The 11,329-nt window shown below is 39.9% G+C and overlaps 1 protein-coding gene across 1 annotated transcript in view; it reads left to right on the forward strand.

The window, feature by feature from the left end:
• LOC149791904 (uncharacterized) overlaps window positions 1-10,635 on the forward strand; it is a 170,413-nt gene extending 159,778 nt beyond the window's left edge. Inside the window, exons 7-8 of the mRNA XM_089970417.1 lie at window positions 3,173-3,416; window positions 10,121-10,635. Coding sequence (XP_089826543.1) covers window positions 3,173-3,416; window positions 10,121-10,250 — 374 coding nt within the window. The 3' untranslated portion in view covers window positions 10,251-10,635. The remainder of the gene's footprint in view (window positions 1-3,172; window positions 3,417-10,120) is intronic.
• The last annotated feature ends 694 nt before the right edge of the window (window positions 10,636-11,329 follow it).

Genomic DNA, 11,329 nt, shown 5'->3' on the forward strand with positions numbered 1-11,329 from the left:
GAGATGATCACACTACATAGGTTTCCGGTGTTTCACGTGAGTGATGCAATGTGCCCGAAACTGTTTATTACACGACGCTTATCCGCGCACATTTGTGTGGCTACTTCGTTGTTCGCCATGGGAGAATGATCCGTTACCACGATTTTCGCTCCACCCGAGTTCCAACGAACGTTGTTCCGGTGGTCGATAATTTCGTCTCTCTAAACGAGTATATATGCGAATACGAGATCCCCTGGGTGTTATCCGTAATAGCCCACGTCGTCCGGAGTCCAGTCAGTGGTCCGGATATTGTGATTTCAGAGTTGATGACCTTCATCAGTGCTTATGAGGTGCTGTTATTGACTCTGAAACCCTTCATCTCAGATTAGCAGGGTGAAGGGGAGTGTACGTTCCTGATGGGTATCGATCTGCCCTAATAAATCAACCTGAGGTGCCAAAATAGTATACCATGGTTGCACCAGGATTGAGCCAGGTGTACTCTCCCACATGTCTCAGATTTTTCCTGTTCGTATTAGAGCTGGTGATGACCTCGTTAAATTAGAACTGACCTCGGTAGACATAGAAAACATGCACGCAACGTGCACGTTTCCTGACGCAGTTCAAGCTGTTTTATCGTACTTTGTGGTGATCACCGTCTCGAAACCACCCGAGAAGACACGAGAGCATGTGAAGCAACTGGAGCTGTAAGTCCGTTAATGATCCTGACGCCCATGTTGAGATTTCCCGTCATGGTCCCTTCGATGGGAGATCAGTTAGTCTGTGCCAGTTGAGACATGTTCGACCACCGTGCGACGTTGGCATCCGACGAAAGATAACTCACATTTTCAAGATTCATGCTGAGATCATCAAGAATGAAATTGCTGGTTCGATTGCCTTTTTTATACAGCTCCTTTTGGGAGGTATCGGACCTGCCTGACCGGATGAGCTTACAAAAGAAAGTGTAGAACATGATTAACATAAAAAAACATCATTAATTTCGACAACGTGACGAGACGAAAATGCAGCAACACAATTTTCGTTGATGTTTTGCCATTAACGCTTGACATGTGTCCTTTGAGCCACGGAAAAACCAACATGCTGATGAATCTGCATATTAACAACAGGCTCAGCTAAGATCGCGTGATTATTTAAATGCTGAACCCACTTTAGAAAAAATACAGAACTTTGTACGAGTTTAACAAGTGGTTGGATAAAAACGTTCTCGGCAGCATCGCTGGCGACGAAAGCAGCTTTGTTACCATTGTCGAACCGGACGAAATGGAGCACGCGGAGGAATTGGATTCGGACACGCACAAGATTTTGCATGACGAGATCAAAATCAACCAAGATAACATGACTAAAATTTGTGATTATTTCCCGTTGTCACTAAACAAGCCCTGCAACAGCATTTGCCTAAATAAATCATACTTCGACGTGGCTAAATACATTCGACGCAAAACGGGTTGTTTTGTACTCTTTTCAGGGCTGGACAACCGCAATGTCGACGCGATTGCTTGAGATTACTTCAGAGGCATCACCGCGAAAAAATTCCATGACTTCTATGCCGCCACTACGTCAGGACCTAAACACAATTTCATAACATTGGATCGCTGCCCAGAAATAGTGCTTGAGAGATACCGAAACGGATTTGACGAAGTTTACGTGCCCGCCAGTGACAGATATAGCACTATGGCATTTTAGATAATCTTCAATAAGCGACAGCGCGAGGACGTCCTCAGAAAATCTGTCGAGAAACGGGCGGCGTTGAGTCAGCGTGCCTTCGATGATAAAGTGGGAAAAAATGCATTTCAGCGCGATGTCACCCAGAAGCTGTTCAAACCCGTCTTAGCCAAGCTAGACAAACGAGCACAGCTCACTATATGAAACATGACCAGCTTTTGAACTCGCTCACGGCAACTCAGCGGTCTGATCAAAAAGCGATGAGTCAATTATTTTAAAGAGTTGCTGTCACGCCCAGCTCATTAGTATGGCTTAGCACGACAGCGGAATTTAAACATAACTAATGCTAATGTTGAAATTAGGAAGAAAGAAAAGAAAGGAGAGGACTTAGAATTACCTCGAGCCCGAGCAAAAGAGATAAGTAAAGAAAAATAGTTTTTGGAAAAGCGCATGAAGAACCTTGAAGCTAAGACAAAGGCTGTCAGTGCTATGTTAAAACTAAAACAGAAGGAGGCAGAGGAAAATATGATAGAGCTAAATTTGAACGCAATGAATTACAAAACCTAAGATTTATCAAAATCATGGTTAGAAGGATTCGTGAATGTGAATGTGCCTATCATGACTCAACTTTGGAGTCGAAAAGGAAACGTACTACAGCCTGAATGCGGAAGCATGATTTGTTAACTTAAGCAAACAGTAACTACGTCAAGTCAATTTGTAATATGAAAGAAATTGAGGATAAATAATAAATCAACAACATGCTAAACCAATTAAAGAAAGTAAACAGCGATCTTCTAGGATTGTCCCGAGAGAGAGAGAGAGAGAGAGAGAAAATATGTGTATGCGTGTGTGTTTGGTATTATCATATCAGTCATATCGCTACGATGATTTCAGTGTGACAGTTTATATTGTTGTTTACCACTGTGTAATTATGCCGCAAACATGATGCATTTTGTCCCACCCAGTCACATTATCCTGACACCAGTCCTGACACTAACCTATTAATGCTGAGCATTTTGCGAGTCAGCATTTAGTAGCATTTATATAAGTCTTATGTATGACTGTCGGGTTTCGATATCACGAACTGTCGCATCCGAGGCGGACGCTCTCACCGCTAGGTCACCGAAGCGTTCTCCCAAAGAGAGAGAGAGAGAGAGAGAGAGAGAGAGAGAGAGAGAGAGACAGGCAGACAGAGACAGAGGCACAGAGAGAGAAAGAGAGACAGACATACAGACAGACAAAAAGAAAGAGAGAGACAGAGACAGAGATGAAGGGAGGGAAGAAGCGTTGAATATCCTTTTATGATAGAATGATGAATTACAGAATGTCGTTGAATGAGTTGAATGGTTATTTAGTTATCCGCGTTTACGTTTTGGAAAAAAAAGATGAAGAGTTAACAATAACAGTCCTATACTTGCTAACTCTAGATCTAAAATATATACACTTCCCAGTGCGCTTATATGTTAGAAGCACCTGCTTTGTTGATAAATGAAGGTTGTTCTTTTATTTGTAGTTCCACCGAATGTGCCGCCAGGAGACAATACGCTGACGATTCCTGGAACGATAACATCTCCTGGTTTTGATGGAATCAACAACTATCCATATGGGGAAGCGCAATACAGATGGAATATTGTGATAGTAGGACAGATAGTCACTATCCACTTCAACATGCTGGATCTCCCAAACGCAAGTAGCTATTGTGCCCGTGGTGTAGGTGATGTTATAGAGATATACTGTGGCTTCAGAACTCTTACTGCGTAAGTGTAATCCAACAACAAAGTTATGACGAGATATAAGCACCTAATATAAACTGGATATGCTAGCACCGGTTAACACCTGCTTTGTACGATTGTTTCGGTTTCTTGAAGAGATATATACCGCTGATGAGCAATGTGATAGAAAGGAAGGTACATCACAAAGAAAATATAATTTAACTGTCAGTTTCACTAATTGCATCTCTTCAACATGGAGGATAATTTGCAGAAATATGTTCTTTTCCAACCAGCGCTTAAAATTGGGTGTTTTTCTGTTTAATTTAGTTCAGTGTGGGTGGTCACTTATTTCTGAGAAAAATAAAAATTAAAATGAATGTGTGAGGCAGGTTTCATTAGCCATGGCGTTGAACCCAATGCTATATCGTAGTAAACCGAAACTTAACACCAAATAAAAACAATATTACCATGGAGTTGAACCATAATCTATATTGTAGTAAACCTAAAGCTTAAAACCAAATTAAAACAATCTGATTAAAAGCAATATCTCCGAAACAACAAATCTGACAGGCACTAATATAAGTTCGTGGTTTAGTAACCTATCAGATAAAGCAGGGTGCACAACATGGCATCCGCCAGCACATTCTGCGCAGCTCGCAGCCAGTGTCATCACTATACGCATGTGTACTTATACTTTTATTGTAGACCTAAAAACTTTATTAATCAGCCCGATTGGTTCCTATCATTTATTCTGAATGTAAACGATAGAGTTGTGAACCAATGAAATAAACGGTTGCATTTCATTTTAGGAAGAGTTTATCATTATCAGTTGTATATTCCGAATGATGCTTTTGACTTTCTCCAGTATGTTTGCTGTAACCTGACTGGGGAAGGAAAAGGTCAGCAGAACGCGACTTCGTAAGCAGATCTCGATTTTAATCAGATTACTAGTATACCTCAACAATAAAACTATCTCTAATTTCGAATATATTCTGTAAGGACGACATTTGACATATTAACACCCACAAAACAAATGCATATTGAAGTAACAATATTACTGTGAATATAGTTTTTTTCTTCTTATGAAAACATACAATCAAAATTTGACATTTTAGTAACAGATTGTAAATATCTACACAATTCAGAAAACATTTTCCAAATAAAAGTGCTTATGGACAAAGTCAGAATCGACGAAATATCCTCGTTTAAAGCTATCACCTCATTTATATTAAAATAAACAACAATACTAAACCGGTGTTGACAGAGTCTTGTATATCAAGTTTAAGGACGTCTTCGCACGAAGATTTTCAGTTTTATGACAATTTCATTTCTAATATATATATATTCATATATATATATATATATATATATATATATATATATATATATATATATATATATATATAGGCGCGTGATCCTTTACTGGATCAGTGCATTTGCAAGGACTGTTATTCGCCATGAGAGAGAGAGAGAGAGAGAGAGAGAGAGAGAGAACGACCAGTATTCATCAGATAAAGGTTTAGCACCAGCTATGTTGTAAACAAATCGAAATATAGGACAAAAAGTTAAAACAAAATTAAAACAAAATAATGCCATATTTCGATATGTTGTACCTCGGTACAGAGGCCAATGTGGGTTTAAAAAGATTTTTTTTCCCCACGTACTCGAGGGTAGTGCACACAAATTGCACGCGTCGACATAGGAAGCTTTTTTAGATAATGCGGTCACTTTTTGCCTCACCCGCGCCAACTCTGTGGGGGATTTTGAACATGTTTGCGACTTTGACGTTAGTTTCCTTTGGTTACCGCTAGCATGCAGTAGGGTCGGTACGTGTCCAGCAGAAAGTTGTGGAAAACCGTTTACACTGTTAGTAGAGCTGGGAACCATGACAAAGTTTGTTCGGCGTCATTTGTAAACATACCGAAAAACGTTACCGCAGTATACCAAAATTATAGTAGGGACCAAAAATTGCGTTTCTGAGACAGATGCCTGACAATATTTTAAAGAAACATTCCATCTGTCAATGGCTGGGGAAAATATATTGCTGTGACATACAACAAACCAGCACCATATCAAATTCATTATATTATAAGATAAAAATATTATTATATTCAGATAAAACAAAATAAAACATCCTTGTTCCAAAGAAACTCACAGAACCTCTCCTTGGAAAATTAAATGGTCTTTACCTTATTGTCTGTACCTAATAGCACTTAAATTTCCAGTGTGTTATTTGTTGTTTTAAATGTAATATGAAATTGTGCTTTGACTTTGTGTCCCTTGCACCTAATGGCATACCTGGCGTAAAACAGATGCATAATGGATGCACTTATTGCCAAAACCCAAGCAATTGACGTGATTACATCAAAGGTGACGCACAATGGCTTTAAAGTGGCGCTGAAGTGCTAACAACAAAATCGCGGACTGGAATTTAAACCTTCAGGGCAAATGGGAATATGACACTGACGCTATCGCAGTGGCTACAAAGAAAGCTGGGACCACGTAGACTCGTAGTGTGCAAGCACTAGTTTTTATTTTCAAAGGTGATAGAGCACTCCAGTGTATTAACTGTTGTTTATTATATAAAATGTATATAGAAAGTTCATGGATGCTGCCTTCGCGAAATCTGACCCAATGTGGTGTTCTACTTGAGACAGTGTGCGTTTCTCCAGGAATAACTTAAGTATGTTACTGTTTTCCCCCATCAAGAATAATTCTAGTTATGTTTATCTGTCTCAAGTGGATATAAGGCCACGGGATGTTGACACACGCTGGTGGATTGGGAGCCCTGTACGTCCCCTGTGATAATCGTATCCTAGGTTAACGCAAAGGTGGAAAACAACTGCTGACGAGAACTGATACTTTGGGCAAATAAGCGCGACGATAACTCGCCCAATCGCCGTGCTATATTCTGCAATCATTTTAGGTAGGAAAGCCTTATTATTTTCCAGCGTATTTAATATCTGTCGGGATTAGTTTGAGTCAAACTGAGTGCGGCTGATCCCACATCGAAATTTATTGTTAGCAGCTTAGCCAAAATGTTGTGAAATCCTAATCTGTACGAAATGTTTAGGAGCTCTACTTGCTTACTTAAGCTAGCACATATCACCTGATCTAGAGTCACATATCCAGCTAGAAGACTGGTCAAAATAACATACGCTGCCATTGTGCAAGAATTAATTATAGCATTATTTCGCTTTAATAGCGATGGGAAATACATCATCGGAGCCGTCTTAAACTATATCCAGAAAACATAGATCCCCAACTATTGCTGAACATTTAAGTGTTTCTGCAGAATAAAGCCTCATTCAGAAATTAGGTTTATTTGGACGTATTTGAAACGTACACGATACCCAACATCAAACTCGAAGAGGTTTATAGCAACTGCAGTTCAGGAGATGTTATGAAATAAGGCTAGGCAAAATTAAGAGAATCTTGCCTTATGGTGTCTGACTATCTGCAGCCTACAACTGGACTGACAGCATTGGGGTGCAGCTTCTACCGTTTTCATGTTTACTGCCAGGTAAGAAAGATTTCCAATTAAATGAAGTGCTCAGTTCCAGATGAAACGAGGTATGATGTTTTCGACTTCGGCATATGCAAGAAATAACTCGAGGCCTGTGTAATAATTTTCTCAGGAAAAGACGTGAGGACACCCGGATAAACCATGGACTAAACAGCAGCATATCTCAAAGGTTGTTCAAGGTGCGTTATAACCCATTCAGTTGTACCGCCTTGGTCTGGTTTAGGTTTCGGGGCTGGAGATGACGTTTAACTGCCCTCGCCTTTTTCTATGACTGTGAGCGTAATTATGCTTTTTATAAAATTGAGCGATGTATTTATAGAGTTCATCTTGATTACTTGCTCGCGAAATGAGTGTGGCTCTTCGTCAGTGGTTGTATCCTCTGTGATAAGTCGGCTAAAAAGATCATTGACAGTGGTCAACTGGTTGCGGAGCCTTCTATTCAATGCGTCGGCCTTATAAGAAAGGCCTTCGCGTTGCCCTCATCTGCAAGTTGGGCTTGAAGCTTGTATCTGCTCTCTCTCGTTCTCATCTAGGGCGGGTTCTATTGATATATTCAGGACATATGTCATCTTTTATTATGTTAGTTTAGGCGGTATTGTTTGTATCCCCTTTCCCACTCTTCCCAAAAGGTTCTGAATTGTCATGTTTAGGGTTTATGCGCTCCACTTACTTAAGCGCCATGTACGATTTCGACAGAGCCTGAACTATAGTCATCTGGGTACAACCTCGTTTCCGCAGACACCTCTTTTTGCACATTTAACAGATCTTGTGCGCGGTTTACCTTCGGCTACGGCCATTCTGTCTTCATATTTGTATATTTGACAAAGCCCCAGGCCACTTTTGGCGAGAAATGAAGTACAGCAGGGATTTTCCTCCGTGCTCACGCTCAATCTATCTGGCTTACAAAGTATCAATTACCCGTATTGTATGTTACAGTGAGCATATATATATATCTACCTTGCTTTGAGGTAGTTTCGCTTTTAAAATTCATTCTTGATATCGCAGATTTCATTCAGAACTGATATTAATTCGTCTCCAAGGAGGGTTTTGCTTTTCAAGTCCTGTGTTTTTGTGGCAGCATCGGAAGGAATAATAAGCGAAGTTTCTAGTATTGTATCGAGCATACCTATACGACGCGAGAGACCATCCTTGGAATTTAAAATATCCAACGGGCTCAGATTCCTCTTCTTTAAGCAGTATATCCCAACTTTGTGGTGAACGCTGCATATGGCGACCGTCTGGTAATGAAATCTCTTTCCACTTGATGAGGGGGTCTAGGTAGAGGTTATGCATTTGGTCATGCTGCAACTAATTTGGCCCTCCTAATTTCCTTTTGTGTACCACCTTGATACTATGCTTTTACAAATGGGTGTAGTCATACTCGTCCTTAAGTTTGACAATTTTTTGCCGGGCCTGGTGCACAGCGATTGCCCTTTCGGATGGTCGCTCGCGTTGTATAGGTATCAAGTCTTCGCCCTGACCTTCACCGTAATGTCAATGCCATTTGAAATGTAGCGTGTGTATCATCTCTGTACTTGCTTGTCGGCTCAATGTGAGTTTATGTCGCATAAAGAGCTGAAAGAACAGTCCAAATGAAGCTGTGATTTTCGTTGTTCACAACATTAACAACCGCCCACAGAACAATTTCCTTCATAGTTGGTATATGTCTTTAACCGCGGAATGATCTATACTGTTATCCCGCGGTCTTGAGCTCAGAAAATGAATGCCCATCGATAATCCTCTCTCATGTAGTCTTCGGTGCATCCCTGTATCAGTTCTTTCGCATCATCCACGGCTGCTCAATCTATACTGTCCTTCCGCTGTAGCATTTTGACTACTAATGTAGGATGTCATGTTAATCACCTCATTTCGCTAGCCTTCTTGTCTTTCCAGTTGGAAAGCTGGTGCATAAAGATTAACATCACCAAGTTGATTTAGCTCGGAACCAATAAAATCGATTACCCTTGGCAGTTTTGGGGAAGGAACTGGCCTTTTGAGCTATGCACTGAGCTCTCACGGCTTGGCACTGCTACCGATCTTTCAGCTTTGAGAGTTTAGCATTTTTATCTCAACCAGCACTGCTACTTGATTTACGAACGCTTGTGGAGTTATAGACCTGTCCAATAGGAGCTGAGTACGCACAGCATTGTCCATTCTATGACTTGCGCAATCACTGAACGAATATTTTTCTGTTTTGCACACTTGTGTATATATGTTTGCCAACAAAATACATCAGGCACACATTCATTTTCATGTATCCTACAGCTGACTTACTGCTAATTATTTTTCTTCAAACTGAATGAACGGAGGGGGTGTATCCCATAGCTGCCATAAGATCTAATTCATAAAGTTTAATTTGGATGCCAACTTTAGTGTACCATTTCATATCGTGGTAACAATGTGGTCCCTAAGTTAAGCATGGGACAAAAAGCCTTTGGTCATTATCTGGATGTGCATCTTATTGCCTAAATTTGTCTTAATTTTGTTTTGGACGTATGTGGTCTAGAATTCCATTTCACATCTACTTGACCAGCTCAATGAGATTTTATCATCATATGACGAAAATGGATAAATGTTTACGTCGATCTGTTTCCTGTATTACAGTGTTTCGTTCTCTCTCTCTCTCTCTCTCTCTCTCCGGGTGGCCGAATGGTACTAGTCAGAGTTTGTTTCCAGGTTCTTCCTCCATCAGATATACTGGCAACTTTGTATAGCCTATCTTGTGCTGAAAATGGCGTTAACCCTACGAAACCAAACCAAAAGCCCTAAGAGACTCCTCTCTCTCTCTCTCACTGAACTAAGCCTCTGTAGTTCTATACTTTGAACGTTGGACGCGTAATGATTGTGAATCAAAACGAGCTAAGAGAGAGAGAGAGAGAGAGAGAGAGAGAGATTCAATTTTTTTGGTGCATTTAATATCTCGTTACTTACAAGAACCACATCTTATACAACATGCATCATTGATATTAAATTAAATTCTAAAATTCATTAAATTCTAAAAACAATGAGGATTAAATTGATATTCTCAAGCAGTCTATATAGATCATTAGTTTGTATGATGGTTCGAATCTTACCAAATCACGCCGGGTCGGCTGCTGTGGTGCGTCTTAGAGCAATTAAATCTACTCCCACCGCCTCTGTGTAACTACCTCTTAGGTGTTAATTTGCTTATAACCACGAATTAATGAGTCAGTAAGTTAATTAATATTTGATTCTCTTGCAGGGACTTCAAATTTTGTAATTCGATGAGGCCTCCGGTTGCCATATACTGCCAACAGTCATGTGTCGTGATATTACTTTTGCTGAACTCCGACTATAATACAGGACTGGGATTTTCATTAATATGGTACTAGTGAAATGACAATATTTACACAGTCGAGGAAAAATAATGATTACAGACATCTTGGTTTCATTTTGTTTTAAATTAGAAGATGCGTTATTTTGGATTTTAAGCCTCGCTGCTGGCGCTATGTGGAAAAAGGTCATTTTGCAACAAATTCCTGGTCACGAAACAGTCCACAACACGTCTCTTAATACATGTCTATCGAAGTAGCGCAGATGCACAAGCACACAAAAATAATGGCCGCAAATATACACAAGGATTCCTTTATTTTTCCATTGATGCTCCATGTTTCTATCGCCAAATGAAATATGTATGTACAGTATAATGTGTTTGCAACATGCTCCGATTTAGCGAATGTTATGTTACCAAAAAGAAAAATTCGAGAGTAAATATAAGCTTTGTTTTTAATTATTCCCGCTGGGAACCTTAAAAATTGTTTTCTGGAGGTTGTAAAACAACTAATTTTAATAATGTAAAATGTATGTGCTACGACGGGATTGCTAAGAATTTTCGGGGTACAAGCTCCCATTCCAAACTAAATACAGTTCTTTCCTAAGCCCAAGTATAAGCCTATCTACACTTAATGTGGTCATGTGGCAAATCACAATGGTAATCTAAGCAACCGGCGTGAGTGATTGTTTATGTTTTCACATTAAGTTATATGCCTATAAAAGACTATTAACTGATGTCACCGAAAGGATGAAAGAGTTTTAGTACATACTAATAAATAACGTTTATCATTTTTATACTATATTCTGCTGGATATGACACCGAAGACAGACAGTTCGTCCTTTGACGAGGTAGAGAGGGAAACACTACGGAGAGAAAGTTCCTCTTGAGGATAGGCCAGTAGACCATATAGGGATCAAAAACTTAACATAGACCCCAGTTCACAAGGATAGGAAGAGAAAAAAGTCAAACTCTGGAGAATGGGTACAATAGGTGTAGGGTTAACCCCCCTCCTCCGAGAAATCCAATCAACTTAGGTGACGAGGACGAAAATGTTGACATGGAAAAGAACTTAGCAAGAATGGATTTGGACAACATGGTCAGTACGGAACAGGAAATGGAAATCAAAGACTATAAACA

This window comes from Sinohyriopsis cumingii, chromosome 9 (assembly GCF_028554795.1).
Source record: "Sinohyriopsis cumingii isolate HCF-2022 chromosome 9, ASM2855479v2, whole genome shotgun sequence".
NCBI lineage: Eukaryota > Metazoa > Mollusca > Bivalvia > Unionida > Unionidae > Sinohyriopsis > Sinohyriopsis cumingii.